We start from the raw sequence: 16,944 nt of genomic DNA, 5'->3' as shown, positions 1-16,944 counted from the left end.
TCAAATAAAAAAAACTAAACCTTGTGTTTAGGGCCTTTTGGTCTTTTTATTCTAGTTTTTCTTTTTTTGTTTGTTATTATGAGGTTTATTGATGACAATTTGGTCTTCTAAGAACAATTTATTATTATTTAAATGAAAAAATTATTGACATGTGCAACACTAATACCGTCGAGTATGAGGCGCCCACTTACATTGGGCGATGTGTATAATGCTTTATGAAAATAAAAAATACATTTTTATTGTATTGTTGGAAGCACTATTGTGTTATTTTCTTATTGACTTGGTGCGTGTTAACAATGATGAAGCAATTTGCTAACTATAGGGCTTTTATTTTTCTTTTTTCGTTGTCTCTCTTTACCCATAAATTACATCCTGATTCTCTTTGTTATCGGTATTTCAACTTTAAAATTGATCCTTTTTACTTTTAATTTCTATCACTGGCTCATTTGTAAAAGTTACATTTGTTTTCAATTCCATCCTTCAATTTTAATTTGTCATATATTATTGTTTTCAATTTGATTTTTATTCTTTTGATTTTGAATGTTTTTTGCCTGGCCCTTTTGTAAATGTTTTATTGCTTTTCAATTTCATCATTTAATCCAAATTGATGGTATATTATGTTTTTCAATTTGGTCCTTATTTTTTTAAAGTTTTTTTTCTTTTCAATTTCACCCTCCAATAAAAAAAATTATAATTTTCCTTTAATTTATTTTTTTATTTTTATTTTTATCTTTATTTTTTTTATTGCTATTTTTTAAAAAAATTTGTATCTTTTTTGTGTGATTGCATTTTTTTTTACCAGTTTCATTCCTCGACATTTGATTTGTTGGGGATTGAGTTTCATAAACTTTTCATATATACTGTTTTTGATCTAATGATTGAGGTCATGAGTTTGAAAAGTTAACGGAGATTAAAATCTTTTTTTAGTTATTTTCTTTTGTGATTTTATCACTCAACACCAGTGTTGTTTTTTTTGAATGGTTTTGTGATTTTTTTTCTATTGGATTATCCTGATCTCATGACTTGAAACACAGATTTACCGAGTTAATATGGATTGACTCATCTCTTATTATTCAAATTACATATCCATCATGCTTACTAAGGTTGATTTGTGCCAATTTTTTTATTATATTTTTTCTTAATTTCATATTTTTATATTTAATAGGATAAAAAATAAACATCGTTTTTGTACTCCTAGAAAAAGTTTTTTTTTCAAGTTATTATAGTTGGTTTTTTTAATTTTTGTTTGTTTATTATTATTGTTTTTTATTTAATTAAAATAAAACCAGTTTATTTAACTAGTGAAAGCTATTACCTGATTTGTAGAATTTTCTTCCTTTTTAAAACATGTTTGTGCAACCATCACATTTTATTTTTTTTAAAAACAATTAACACGAACCCTACATTGCAGAAGCCCAGATCCAGTAAAAAGCTAAAATGAAAAGAAACTGTAAAACCCAATGAAATCCTATTAGGTCCAAAGCAGCCCAACAAAAGCACAAAACCACGACCCCTTAAAAATTTAAAATTATCTAAATAATAGTAATAGTTAGGGCTCTCTCCTGAACCGATGCTTCCTGCCTCCATTTGCCAAAAGTAAGGTACTCCTGTTACTTTCCCTCCACTGTTTATTTTTCTCTCTTTTCTGTTTGGTGCCGGAGAAAATTAGGGAAAATTAACAAAACCCCAAAATTTGTACTTCTCTTACGATGCATTAGATGCCCTAATTTTCCTGAGTTTTCTCAGCAACCAAACAAGCAGAAACCACTTTCTTTAAAACCAAAACCTCTGTTTTCAAAGCTGAAATTAGAAGAAAAACAATAAAAGAATTAGGTTCTTGGTTTCTTTTAATTTTCTTTGATGCTTATCAACTTGTTCCAGTGCTCTGATACTGTAACAAAATCTGAACTTTTGTTGTTTTTGTGTGTTTTCTTTTCTTATGAGCAGAAAGAGTGCACAAGTTTTAAGTTTTGGAAGATTTTTGCTTAACTTAGAACTTAAGAGTGAGTGAGGAGTGAAATTAAGCTAGAAAATATAAATGGAGGATACACTAACACCTGCTAAGAGAAAAGAGCTTGAGAAGGAGGAGGAAGAGAAAGCAGAGATTGCTGGTACACCACAGAAGCAAGATTCTGCTTTGAAAAAGAGGATTTTGACACGGACTTGTGTTCATGAAGTTGCAGTCCCACATGGGTATGAGTCGAATAAAGATGAAACCTTTCACGGGACTTTGTCGAATCCATTGTATAATGGGGAGATGGCAAAAAGTTATGCATTTGAACTCGACCCTTTTCAGAAGGTGTCTGTAGCTTGTTTGGAAAGGAATGAGAGTGTTTTAGTCTCTGCTCATACGTCTGCAGGGAAAACTGCTGTTGCTGAGTATGCGATTGCAATGGCTTTCAGAGAAAAGCAAAGGGTTATATATACTTCTCCGCTGAAAGCCTTGAGCAATCAGAAGTATAGGGAGTTGCATCAGGAGTTTCAAGATGTTGGGTTGATGACTGGAGATGTTACCCTGTCACCAAATGCTAGTTGTTTGGTTATGACTACAGAGATTCTTAGGGGGATGCTTTATAGAGGTTCAGAGATTTTGAAGGAAGTTGCTTGGATTATTTTTGATGAGATTCACTATATGAAGGATCGTGAAAGAGGGGTTGTTTGGGAAGAGAGTATTATTTTTATGCCGCAAGTGATTAAAATGGTTTTTCTTTCTGCGACTATGTCGAATGCCACCGAGTTTGCGGAATGGATTTGTCATTTGCATAAGCAGCCTTGCCATGTGGTTTACACAGATTTTCGACCAACTCCTTTGCAGCATTATGTTTTTCCTGTGGGTGGTGCTGGGTTGTATCTTGTGGTTGATGAGAGTGAGCAGTTTAGGGAGGACAATTTTATGAAGCTGCAGGATACTTTCTCTAAGCAGAAAGCTGGTGAGGGGAACAAGAGTGCAAATGCTAAAGCTAGTGGAAGGATTTCAAAGGGTGGGAATGCTTCAGGGGGTTCTGACATATACAAAATTGTCAAGGTTTGCCCTCTTATTTGTGCATTCTTTCTTGATTGTACTATCATGAGGTGCCTTCATTTATTGCTTCATTGAGCATTGAATGGGTGTTTATTATTCTTTCTCTCTCCAATGAGCGCTTCTCTATCACCATAAGTAGTTTTTGAGTTTCTATTTTTCTGATGCCATCAATAAACTGAACTTTTCTTCATAACAATTGACTGAGAAGAAACTGTTTTGTGAAATAAATGAATATTCTTAGATGGCTCCTCGGACTCTTCAAATACATTTGTAATAAGCGACTTCTCATCTTTTTTTCCTATTCTCAATTATCTCATTAAATTTGCTACAGACAACACGCTCTGTTAAAAGAAAAGAAGTTTACTGTTTGTTGACGTAGTACTGGTGCGTCTTATTATATGCCCCAAGTTAGTGATTTTTAATTTTTAATGTGAGTGCTATTATCTGTTCGTGCATTTTCTGGATTTTTAAGTGGGGAATTGTAGTTTTCCCTGTTCATCTTGTACAGCTTGTTGATAAAACTGCTCAATCATTGCTTTCACATGTAATTTCAGATGATTATGGAACGGAAGTTTCAACCAGTTATAGTTTTTAGCTTCAGTAGGAGAGAGGTTGAACAACATGCCATGTCTATGTCTAAGCTTGATTTTAATACACAAGAGGAAAAGGATATCGTGGAGCAGGTTTTTAACAACGCAATACTCTGCTTGAATGAGGAAGACAGGAATTTGCCTGCTATTGAGTTAATGTTGCCTCTACTTAAGCGAGGCATTGCTGTCCATCATTCCGGTCTTCTCCCTGTAATCAAGGAACTAGTAGAGCTTCTTTTCCAGGAAGGCCTTGTTAAGGCTCTGTTTGCCACAGAGACAGTAAGTCTTCACAGGAAACTGGGTTGCAGTTTTAGTTATAATCAGTTTGTGGTCTCTGCAACTTACTTCAATCTTGAATGTTAATGATGAACTGTCCTTTAAATATCTATCTTGTATGCCAGTTTGCGATGGGTTTAAACATGCCTGCAAAGACTGTTGTTTTCACAGCTGTTAAGAAGTGGGATGGCGATAGTCATCGATACATTGGATCTGGTGAGTATATCCAGGTAAGTGATAATTTGCTGCATTTCTCTAGAGCTTTGAAAAACATACGTACACATAAATGCTTATGCATATATATATGTGCGTGCGCGTGCGTGCGCGTGTGTGTGCGTGTGTGTGTGTGTGTGTGTATTATTAGTTTCTGATTCTACTAATTCCTACAGATGAGTGGAAGGGCTGGACGACGTGGTAAAGATGAGCGGGGTATTTGTATCATAATGATTGATGAACGGGTAATTCTATAGCATTTCATCTGCGCTGTACTCTTTGTTGTTTGGTTCCATTTTTTTTGGTGTGAATTTGGTAATTATTACTAGTTTTTTTTCAACCATCTTGCTAACATTAAAATGAAAGTTGTTCTGCTAAATGTTAATTATGTGGGTTAATGGTTACTAGTACAATAATCTGCATACACGTTATATAAATGTATAAATATGAAAGTCAACCTGTATTTTCACTTGAATGCTGCCCATACTACACATACAAGCCTTTTGTGTCAATGGAAACTAATGGTCTTTAGTTATAGGCTTTTAGCAGCACATCATGGTATCTTGCTTAGATCCTTGATAAGGGCAATAAAACAACCTGGTCTTCTCTCTCAAATGGATTACTTTTTCTGTTACCTTTTCAGATGGAGATGAATACACTCAAAGACATGGTTTTGGGCAAACCGGCTCCTCTAGTTAGTACTTTCAGACTGAGCTACTATTCAATATTAAATCTAATGAGCCGTGCTGAAGGCCAGTTCACTGCTGAACATGTGATAAGAAATTCATTTCATCAATTCCAGTACGAAAAGGTTTCTGTCAAATCCCTCACATCCTTGTGTGCATGTCCTGACTTCATGAAGTGTTCAATCACTCATAGATCTTTATCTCTTTCAGGCTTTACCAGACATAGGGGAAAAGGTTTCAAAACTGGAAGAGGAAGCTGCTGTTCTCGATGCATCAGGAGAGGTAATCATTTCCCTCTGTTTCTAAAAACATTTTTTCTGTCTCTCTCTCTCTCTCTCTCTTGAAATAATATAAGTAGATACTATATGAGTTTTTGTTGTCTTGTATTAGGCTGAAGTTGCTGGGTATCATAATCTAAAACTTGAGATGGCCCAGCTTGAGAAGAAGATGATGAAGGAAATAACAAGGCCTGAAAGAATTCTTTATTATCTATGCACTGGTCGGCTGGTATGTATGGACAATGAACACTGTTGTTGAAGTTTGTTTGCTACTAAAGGGCTTATATCTTTTATTCTTTTCTTTAATTAACCTTATTAGCGATTGATTCTCTCACAACCTTATATATGTTGCTGGGATATATGGGCATAAGAGATCAGAAGAACATTATAGATTTTACCTTCAAAAAATTTAGAAACATTTAAAGGATGTAAGTTAGAGGGAAAAAAAGCTGAACAATAATTCCTCATTTCTGCAAATTTCACTTGCATTTGCACACGTATTTATAATTTCAGTAATGATATATCTTTTTTTCCCCCTCAGTAGTGGCTGTCTGTATTGCAGATCAAGGTAAGAGAAGGAGGAACTGATTGGGGTTGGGGAGTTGTAGTGAATGTTGTTAAAAAGCCCACTGCAGGATTGGGAACATTGCCATCAAAAGGTGCTGGTTATATAGTAGATACTTTACTTCATTGCTCTCCTGGACCAAGTGAGAGTGGCTCCCGGCCAAGACCATGTCCACCTCGGCCTGGAGAAAAGGGTGAGATGCATGTGGTAAGTTGATGCATCAGTGGGATAGTAGTTTAATCTCATTTCAGTATTGTGGCCCACTAATTAACTTCTAGTGCTTGTACTGGTCTGGTGGGGATTATGTTTTTGTTTACTTCTGGGTTAGGTTCCTGTTCAGTTGCCCCTGATCTGTGCTCTAAGCAAAGTGAGGATATCCATTCCTGCTGACCTTCGGCCATTGGAAGCAAGGCAAAGTATACTTCTAGCAGTGCAGGAGTTAGGGAATCGGTTTCCAGAAGGCCTTCCAAAGCTTAACCCTGTAAAGGTAACTATTTCATGTACTTGAATGCTGGCTCATTTCAAGAGCATATAATAGGCATAGAACAAAATTACAAACCTTTTGATGCTCTACATGGGCTTTGGAGCTGTTACCCAGTTTATTACACCACCAACCCATGTTCAAGCATCAAGCCTTATATTTTGAGTTGGCACATTTTATTTTACTTTTTGGAATATGGAAAATATTTTGTAGTCTTAACAAAGCTCTTATCATGCAATGCCCAAATTAGCTGAGACATGGAGTTTTCTTTCCGTTCACTTTTCAGACTGTCTTCCATTCCTTTCCAAAAAAAATAAAAAATTCATAGAGCATTAGGCACTGATACATCAGAAAGAGGAAAAGCATGGTTGCCATTGATGTTCCCTATCCTCACTCTGCTGTAAGCACCATTAATAGATCTCACCCTTACACTTTCTCAGTTGCTTCTGATATCTTCACTATCTGACTTTTCGTGTTTGTTTTATCATATATACAATGTTTTGAGCTTAGATCTCTAAGAATGCTGCTGTTATTTGTATCATGGTTCTATTTATTTGCAGGACATGAAAATTGAGGATCCTGAAATTGTTGAGTTGGTTAACCAAATTGAGGAATTGGAACAGAAGTTACATGCGCATCCACTGAACAAGGTTTTCATATCAATTAGAATCAACTTACTTGAAATTCTGTAGAAAGTTACTGCACTTGGAAAATTCTCTCGACAATGTTTGCTTTAAATGGTATCTTTAGCAATCACACTTACTCGATTTTATGCATGCAGTCTCAAGATATAAACCAGATGAAAAGTTTTCATAGGAAAGCTGAGGTGAATCATGAAATTCAACAACTTAAGTCGAAAATGCGTGATTCCCAGGTATTTTCCCTTATTGGATACTTAGTTTGACAGAACTTGTAAGATATAGTTGGATTTATTTCTCTGTATTGATTACAGATGTGTAATGTATATTTCTGAAAGCCTGCGGGAAGAGAATGCCTTTTGGCTTAAACTTTGATTCATCTTATTGCATGGAGCACTTTTGTATTTTTTATCTCCATTTATCAGAAAAGAAAAGGGAAAAAAAAGCATCTTCGAGCATAATGAATTATTTGCATGGGTGATCAGCCAATAATTTGAGCCTTGAATTAATAGTGTAGCATGTGGTTGTGTGTACAATGGAATTACTAGTTGCTTTCTTATAATTCATGTAGCAGATCATTTGTTTGCTAGGTATTGATAATTTTTTGCATTTGCAAGCTCTGATGTTTTTAGTGTACTCTACAAGAGACACTAGAAAATCTGCCCACTGCCCAGAGGTGTTGAATCTTGATTGGGTGTCCATATCTGGACAATACAGCCACACTGAATAAAGATGAAAATAGCACAAGCATGCAAACTTGAGTGGCTGTTCCATTTGTGGCTTTTGTTCAAGTGGTTGCCAGTATTTGCTTTTGTTGATGTTGGGCATGTTATTATCTACTCCATAATTTGTTACATTCAGTTTTTCACCTGCAGTTTTTTTAATTTGATTCTCAATTCTTTGCAGCTTCAAAAATTCCGTGAAGAACTTAAGAACCGTTCACGGGTCTTGAAAAGGCTTGGTCATATAGATGCTGATGGTGTAGTCCAGGTGAAGGGCAGGGCAGCCTGCTTGATAGACACAGGAGATGAACTACTTGTTACAGAACTGATGTTCAATGGTGAGCTTATGACCATTATTTTTCTTTCTTTAATTTTCCATGCTTTGCAGAATCTTATTTTACCTCAGGCTGGGTTTCTCTGGCCATGTTGCTGGTGGTCTTTCATGCATATATTTAAGGTTGAGCCTCTGATTTCATCTAGCAATATTTAATTTTGTTAATGTTAATGAATTTTTTATCAGGTACCTTCAATGATCTTGATCATCACCAAGTTGCTGCTCTTGCAAGTTGCTTCATTCCTGTAGATAAGTCAAGTGAGCAAATACATTTGAGAACTGAACTTGCTAAACCATTGCAACAACTCCAAGAGAGCGCAAGAAAAATAGCAGAGGTTGCTATATTTTTTTGTTTGTTGTTTTGTTTATGTTGTGCAATTGACTCTTTAAGAACAGTCAGAAATGTCTTTCTGCATAATTACAGATACAATATGAATGCAAATTGGACATTAATGTCGATGAATATGTGGAATCAACAGTCAGACCGTTCTTGGTGGATGTGGTTTACTGTTGGTCAAAGGTTGGTTTTTTATATTTTATTTTGAAAGAATTTCCTATTTTGTTGGCCATGGACTGGTTAATATGGATACCCCCTTTTCTTTTCCTGATTGGTGTCTGGTTTGGGAAAATTTCTAAATCAGCATGAAAATTCTGGAGGGATCATTTTTGGTCTGTATTGTTTGTGATATTGCTGACATCCAAATTAGTGTTTTGGCAACTCAACCAGTTGGCCAATGAATAGCTGGTAGCAGTGAACAATGTTTATTCAGCCAGCCAAACTTTCCCCCTCTCTCTGGGCAATCATTTCAATATGTCTTCCATTTAACTTGTTCATATGACTTATTTCTGAGTGGTTCCCTATACCTCTTGGTCTGTACATCCAGACAAGTTTATGGATTTGACCATTGCTTATTTATTTTTAAGCTACAGGGATTTGGTTATTGAAGACTACCTGAGTGCTGTATCAAATTCATTTGGGTTTAATTTTTCTTTTTCTAGTCCAGTGTTGAATAATCTGCTTGCTTTGCCCTTTTTCCAGGGAGCTAGTTTTTCTGAGGTCATACAAATGACTGATATCTTTGAGGGTAGCATTATCAGAAGTGCTAGAAGATTAGATGAGTTTCTGAATCAGGTAAATTGTGAAATATTCACTCTAAAACGTCATGTGCTGATCTTCTTGTGCTACTTCTCTTCAAAGAGAAAATTGTTGTATGGTCCAATTCTATTGTTCCCAAAAGAATAGACTCTCCAAAAAGTTTCAATAACACCACTCCGTTCTCTGAAGATAATCTATATTATGTATGCTGGCTTTCTCTTGAACATGGAAACAGCATATGCTTTCTTGTGCAGCTCTTTATTTGAATTTCAGTGGAATTATTGCCACTAATTGCTTTCTTTGCCTTCCCAGTTGCGTGCTGCTGCTCAAGCTGTGGGTGAAGTCAGTTTAGAAAGCAAATTTGCAGCTGCCAGCGAAAGCCTTCGGCGAGGTATCATGTTTGCAAATTCCCTTTACCTTTAAGCTGTCTTTTTGCAGGCTTTTGAATGCGTGTGGGTCAAGCACCCATGGGCGCAATAGCTCATCTCATGCAACATTGTTTCCATGGTGGCCACTTGAGATGTGCTATAACTGACAACTATAGGTTCCATCTCCTTTCCTCCTCATGTTGCTTCTAGTTTTTTTTCAATGGCACTGTTGCTGTTGATATAGTTCATTTGACAGTTGATTTTCTTTGTAAACACAAAGTTGGAAACATGGGAAATGAAAGGTATACCCATGTAAGGCCTAACAGCAATGTCATTAATTTCTCAAGATTTAACTTGACAGACATCAGAAGCTTTGTAGGTGTTACTTTTACTAGTCAATCCATGTAATGCAGAGCTGCAATGTTTGAAGCATTCAATTTTCTATGAAAGAAAACAAAAAGTTGCTTGTTTGATGCCTTTTCCTGCTTTACATATCGTTTTTTATGTATTTATGAAACTTTAAAACAACCATGCATAGCAGCAGACTACCATATGCTGGAAATAAATCTCATTTTGTCTGCAATTCTGTAAAAGAGAAGATGGTGTGCTACACATTGAAAGCTTCATTTAAAAAAAAAAATCTCACCATTTCGAGAATAATGAAGTATAAAAGCGAAGGATTTCACAGAAAACCAAGCTAGTAGATTTGGTACATGCCGACAAAGCCGAATTTATGATGAATTTGTGATGAAATCATGCTTTGATTGGGTCGAAAACAACAGTGGAGTGGTTTGCAATATGCAAGCTGAACTGCCCTCCTTTTTCGCTCGCATCAATCATCCCCGTCGCAGGTGGAGCTTTCATCTCAAAATTTGACACCAATCTTGCATTCACCAGTCCCATGATTGGCATTGCAAGTATGATCCCTGGGCAGCTACGTCTGCCCACGCCACATGGTAGGAAGCGAAGCGAAAATCGAACTTTCCACCGACAACAGATTCGGTGTCATGGTCTTCTTCCAAGAATCGCTCTGGCCGGAATTCTGATGACCTCTCCTACCGATCATGCGTTGGCTACCACCTTTGACTCTTTAGGAATGGTAAAACCTCCTAGTTTTGCTTCTTCAAGGTTCATACGGGGCACTAACAAGGGAATTGGGGCGTGTAGAGTGTCTCTTTTATTGTGGCTTTGCTAATATGGCAGTTCATGCAGGTTAGATTCCGTGACTGGATTTCCCTTTAAGACGGTTGTGATTTCATCTCTGATCTTCTTCTGAACGGTCGGATGATTAACCAGTTCAGCAATGGCCCCTTCCATGGACCACAATGCAGTCTCTATACCAGCAACATTAATGTTCTCTGCAATGTAAAGTACATTTTCTTCACTGGTTACTCCTTTCATTTGAGCATGAATCATGTGATCCATGGCGCAGCTTCTCTCCATTGGCAGCCATTATTTCCCTGTAAAATCACAAATAAGTCAAATTAGGGCTAAAAAAGAAATGTTGCCAGGAATTTACGTGATCATTTTATACAAAGAAAGAAAGACCAAATTTCACTCAATGGTTTAAAATCAACAAAAACATCATGTGTGAAAAAGACTAAAAAACCCTTGGGTTTGATGCCATATTTTTTTCTTGATTTCAAGGATAAAAATGCTATTTCACTATATTTTAAAAAACAAAAAAGATAAAAAAAAAATTCTTAGTCAATAATTTTAATTATTTTACTTTGAAGATAATTTAGTCATTTTAATATTTTAAAAATTATAAAAAGACACATATACCCCAACAATCTTTTAATAACTAATGGACCATGGAGAAAAAAAACTGAATTATCACTAATTTCAAGATATCTCATTCTTTCTTTGAAGGGTAAAAAATTAATTTCATTATAGTAATAAATAGTTTTTTTAATGTCAAGATATACAATATTTTTGCTATGCCTTTCATAATTTTTGTATTACACTCATTATTAGCCATATTTTTTTTATGTGGTGATATCAACATAACCACTTTTTTTTTTAATCAATAATAACTGGAATTGCAACCATGATAACCAGTTATAAATCTTAGCCTTATAGATGTGAGGTTGGTTAAAATCATGGCATCTACGATGTTATCCAAGTCCCGATTTTAATAGCTAATATTTATTAATTAAACAAATGGAATCAAACTCATAGAATTAACACTTACTTCCTATATATATATATATATATATATATATATATATAGAGAGAGAGAGAGAGAGAGAGAGAGAGAGAGAGAGAGAGAGAGAGAAATTTAGAAAAGGAAAAAAAAAGCATGCTTAAAATTAGCTTGCTTGGAATTAGTTAAGTATGTTTAAGATTCTTCAAAAATAAATATTTATATTTTCTGTTGTATGGGAAGTGTTTGTGAATTTTATACATAGAGTTCTCAGGTTCTCATTGAAGCTTTATTTATTAGGAAAAAAAATCCATTACTCTTTTTTTATATGTATAATATGAGAATTTCATCATCATAAAAATGGAACAAAACCTATACAATTGTTAAGGCAAATTATGTTGAGAGAAGAAGAATGAAATAGAAAATTTTCAAATTCCTAATAATATAAATAATATTATCATTTTTTTAATAGCTCATGATTATTAACAAAAACTAAGTGTTGTGTTTTTGTTATTTTCACTGTAGCTTAAATCACTTTTCACTCTCTCACAAATCACTATAGATTGGATAAGTGATTTTTTTAATTTTTAATTTGATCCTTAAACTTTTTCTTTGCATAATTGAGTCTTTTTTAGCCTAAATTATCACCCAATTGATTTTTTTTAAGAGAATATTAAATTGATAGATGAAGGATCAAAGTAAAAAAGACGGGTAAACAATGTGGCATCTTCAAATTTTATGCAAAAATCTTACTTTGGTCCCCTATATTTTTTTGTTTACAGTTGATTGGTTTCTTTAGTTTTCAGAAATTCAATTTTGATATCAAAGTTCATTTCCCTCGTTTTCACTTTTTTTTTGTTACAGGAGAGAGAGAGCCACCAAATTTTGATGAAGAGAGAGAAATTGATCATTGATGACGATTCAGACTACCAAAATGGTTGAAATTAGTGTCAATGGGTTCCATTTAATGAGTAGAATTTTGCACGTGTTTTTTTCTTTTACTTTCCTGAGAAGACAAATCTGATTGTGAGAATGTTTTTGGATTCAGGTTGATTTCGGTTTATTGAGTTGTTTTTTTCTTGGTTTTTGGAGGTCATGGATAAGTTTATCAAGATGTTTATGGTATTTCCTAAGTGTTTTAGGTTAAAAATGAGTTTTTAAACCAAAAAAACTGACACCTTGTTTTTCTGGCAACCTATGGTCGCCTGATTTTGCACAAAAAAGACAACACGTCATGAGCTATCTTATTTCAAAAAAAAAAATCAAGGCAAACGACTGTCGTTCACCGCATTAAGAAATTTTTTACGGTTGATAAAAAGATAATTTGGCTAATATAGAAGTTTATTGAGATTAATTTGATTATCTTCTCTGTAATTATTTGATTAGTTTAGATTATTTAAGAGATAAGTTCAGATAGAGTAGAAAAAGGTTATCCAAAGATAACTTTAGAAGTGTTTTTGTAAATCATGTTAATAGTCTATTACTAACATGATAGACTATGAAATTTGAAGATTATCCTTATCTTTATCACATAAGACATGTATATAAGGAAGGTTAAGTATGAAGAAGGACGTGTGCTGTGTGCTTCAAAGGAAAGTTTCAAAATATAAAAACATCTATTACATTGAAGTAAGGGTGCCAACTAGCTAAGGAGATTATACTTTACATGGAGTTTCATATCACATACTCTAGACACACGAGGAGTGTATAGGAAATTCTCGAGAAGAATTGGTCTCTAAATATTTAGAGAGCCTACAAACTCCTCGAGGGAGTTTCTATATGATCTGTTAGCAACTGGAGGTTTTAGTTAAGATGACAACAATTTGAATATCATCAGAAGTACTAATAAGTTACTACGGTATGAGATATAACATAATTTACTATCTCATCAAGTAAGGTAGTACAAAATGTTATCTCAACCATCTCAGCCACAAGCATCTAACACGATTTCTTTCCTTTAAAAAATGTTTTATACAAAAGAATTCTCATACGCTTTATCGCCATATGATTAAATTAAAAATAATCTTTGATAAATAAAATTTATTGAATCCAATAATATGCATGACTTGCATCACGAGTTTGCTTGGTTGAATCGAGTTCACTTATGTTTTTTAGTTAAATGCTATTTTTACCACCTTTAGTCCTTCAACATCGAGCTAATTGGAGATTAAGCATTCCATTTTGTTTTTTCAAGATTATCCTCTTGACTCTTGCATGTCAGCCCAGGTTAACCCAATGCGTTTCTATCTTAATATTAAATAAAAATATCATTCAATACATGGTTAAAATATATATTTTTAGAACACATATTACCAATACATAGATTTTTTTTATTGCATTTTAATTTTTTCTTGCTCTGACCCATGACATAACATAGACTAATTGACTAGTTGAAACCATTCATTGAGGGGGGCCTTTTCATGGATTAATGGTCATGAAATTTTTTAAAATAAAAAAGCCAGTTAGCAAAGAAAATATTCATAAAGACTAAGATAACTCTAGAAATTATCTAAAAAATCTAAAACGCAATACTAATTTGTCAAACAACTTTATATTAAGAATTATAATGTTAGATTTTTATACTATTAAAAATTAAGTACAAACACTAAAGGGAGAAAGGAAGTTATTGTGCCTTAGGAAACAAAACATTACATTATTTATTGTTATAGTGTAATGATGAAATTGCCCCTAAGCCATTAAACCTTTGAATAAGGTATTTAAGGCTTTTCACTGTGATACAATTATATTTTACAAATTACTTGAGGTTAGATTGGTTATTTAATTTTTTCTCGTACAATAAAATTACTAATTTAACCTTAGAATAAAAATATAATGCCTATTTATCCAGGGACATTTTTGTCTTTTCAATTTTTTTCATAATAGTTTAATTACTTTGATGCTCTTAAAGAACAAATTAACATAACTCTTCACAAGGGTTTTTTTTTGTCATTTTACATTAATTTAATTGTAGATTTGAAGGTTACTCATTGATATTTTCGTAATTAACATATATTAAATATTTATTAAAAAGAAACTGATGGCGCCAGCATATTGATGACCTCTATGTTGTTCGAGCGGTGCGGGGGTGGCCGAATGACCCTGCACTCGTCCCCTTTCAAGGCGACGTTTAAAGGTTTTGGTGCCCTTATGAAATGAGGTGGTGCATGCCCCAAAATTGTCGCGGGTTCAACATAAACAACCTTTTTTCCCCTCTATAACCCCGGTAAAAATTCAGAACAACCCTTTCAATTTTTTTCTCCTTCACATTTGGTTTTTATTCTTTTGATTACTTTTTTTTAATTGCGAATAATCTATAAAATTATAAATATTTTTCAATTTCACCTCTGTAATTTTTTAATCTTTCAAATTTAATTTTATTCTTTTAATTGCTATTTATTTTATTTGAGATAATTTTTAAAATTGTTTTTTTTTAATTTCATCCTCATTTTTATCAAATTTTATTCCTGCTTGTTTTGTTGCTATCTTTTTTTTTTCTTTTGCATGTTTTTTTATTAATATTTTTTTCATGATTTCATCGTAAAAAATTAAATTAGTTGGGAATTAAACTTCTGAATCGAACCCGGGTCCAAGATTTCAAGGGTTACGAGTTTTAGAGATAAGACTAGGTTTAAAAGGTTTACTTGATTTTCTTATTTTACCGTGCTTAACATTTGGTTGATAATCTAGACGAGCTCAAGTCTAGTTCTTTTTACTTTTTTTTTTGGTTATTTTTTGTTAGTTTATTTAGAGTTGTTGCGTTTTTTTGTTTATATTATTTAAAGTACCAATTGAACCAATGAATCAGATCTTAGAATTTTTTACCCTAATATTCTTTTTTTACACTGAGAAAAAGATTTGCGTAGCCCAAGACAGAGTGCGAGCCACGAATCTAGTAAAAACTAAAAGAGAAGGTGAATTTACCATTCATCTATTCACAAAACACCGATTCATTGGAACCTTGCTTTTGTTTTATTTTAGTTTTATCCTTTAATATTTGTTTATTGTAGAGTAAACTTTATAATTTGTTTTCTATTTGGTTATCTTGGTTTCATGACCCCGGTCACTGCTTTTGCAAGTTAACATGGGTTGACTTGTTTTTTTTTTTCAATCTTATATTCAATTTTGGATTGATTGAGAATTGAGTTTTATAATTTATTTTAATTTATTTATATGAGGTTATCTTGATCTCATGACTTGGGTTATGATTTTAGTTCTTCTTTTTGGGAATTAGACTTCATGATTTATTTTATATGAAGTTGCCTCAGTTTTATGACTCAAATTGTGAATTTGACGGGTTAACCCGGTTTCAGTTTGATTTTTTTAGGGTTCTTTTTTTAGTGATTTTTTTTTAATTTTATTCTTTGACATTGAGTTGATTGAGAATTGAACTTTATAATTTATTTTAATTTAAGGTTTTTCTCCTGGTTATGGGTTTGGAAGGTAACCTTGAAATCAAGGTTGTCAATTTCGTTTTGGTTGATGTTCTGTTTTTTCAACTGGAACGATATATTTTGGTTTCAGAGAGTTTCGACGTATTATTTTAAGGTTGTACTGTTTATATATATATATATAAAATTCAAAATATTAATTCAACAAACATAATTTCAATTCAAATCCAAAGATAAACTACTTGAAATAATGCAATTCAAATTTCAAATAGAAGTAAAGAAGTCAAAGTTGAACCGATAAGATCTGATTGACTCGATGAGTTTAAAGACAACTTAAACGACTGGTAAAAATATAATTTGACAAAAAAATCAAGATAACATATATTTTTAAAAATATTATTGAGACTACAACATATTGGATCCGAGTCAATCAAGGTTAACTTTTCAAATCCATGATCCGGGTCATAAAACCATAATAACCCCAAATAAAACAAATCATAAAGCTCAATTCTCAATAAATCTATTGTTAAATGATGAAATTAAAAAAAATCTAATCTAAAAAAAGGAAAAAAAAACTTTTGAAACAAAAATACAAATTTAAACGAAATGATGAAAATGCTATCAACAATTTCGCAAGGCCTCTCTAAACTCCGATTACTCCAACTAAAAGTTTAACCTGAAATAGAACAATATGTCAAGAAAATTCTTGTAAAATTTCAATATAATTTAGCGATCAGATTGAGAGATATAATTGATACCATAAAACTAAATGATACATATATTTTTTTAAATAAAAACATTATTTAACCGGAATAAAATCTAAACGTTCCACCCAAAATTTTGATGGAGTTTACAGAATAAATCAAGAATCTAAACAAGATAAAATCCATTTCGATTTATTTTATTTTTTAAACTAGAATGAAATATACCGAGTGAAGTAAAAACCTTCCTTGAAATAATAAGAAATTATTTAAACAACTTTTTGATATTTATTTGAATAAAAAAAAAACCAGCTGGTGATTCACTGAGCGGCTCTTCTTGAAACTATCCAACATCCAAGCACATTTCAATGACTCCAACGATTAATAAAACCGAGGTGGCAGAATATGATTGGATATTGGTATAGATTGAAAAAATAAAA

General features: G+C 33.1%; 1 protein-coding gene across 2 annotated transcripts; it reads left to right on the top strand.

The window, feature by feature from the left end:
- The first annotated feature begins 1,499 nt into the window (after window positions 1-1,499).
- LOC133689367 (DExH-box ATP-dependent RNA helicase DExH10) lies at window positions 1,500-9,740 on the top strand. 2 transcript variants are annotated; one of them, XM_062109202.1, is made up of 17 exons: window positions 1,500-1,596; window positions 1,948-3,025; window positions 3,577-3,891; window positions 4,014-4,118; window positions 4,278-4,346; window positions 4,745-4,912; window positions 4,998-5,069; window positions 5,178-5,294; window positions 5,628-5,837; window positions 5,959-6,117; window positions 6,672-6,761; window positions 6,893-6,985; window positions 7,656-7,809; window positions 7,992-8,140; window positions 8,230-8,325; window positions 8,845-8,937; window positions 9,214-9,740. In XM_062109202.1, exons 2-17 carry the CDS (start codon window positions 2,039-2,041, stop codon window positions 9,322-9,324), a joined length of 2,988 nt encoding a protein of 995 aa, XP_061965186.1. In that variant the 5' UTR covers window positions 1,500-1,596; window positions 1,948-2,038; the 3' UTR covers window positions 9,325-9,740. The 2 variants fall into 2 exon arrangements, with proteins under 2 accessions (XP_061965186.1, XP_061965185.1); XM_062109201.1 differs by having other exon boundaries at window positions 1,503-1,601.
- The last annotated feature ends 7,204 nt before the right edge of the window (window positions 9,741-16,944 follow it).

The sequence above is a fragment of the Populus nigra genome, chromosome 3 (genome assembly GCF_951802175.1).
Source record: "Populus nigra chromosome 3, ddPopNigr1.1, whole genome shotgun sequence".
Classification (NCBI taxonomy): Eukaryota; Viridiplantae; Streptophyta; class Magnoliopsida; order Malpighiales; family Salicaceae; genus Populus; species Populus nigra.
Note: the sequence above shows the minus strand (reverse complement) of the source record. Positions and strands in the feature narration are given on the sequence as shown.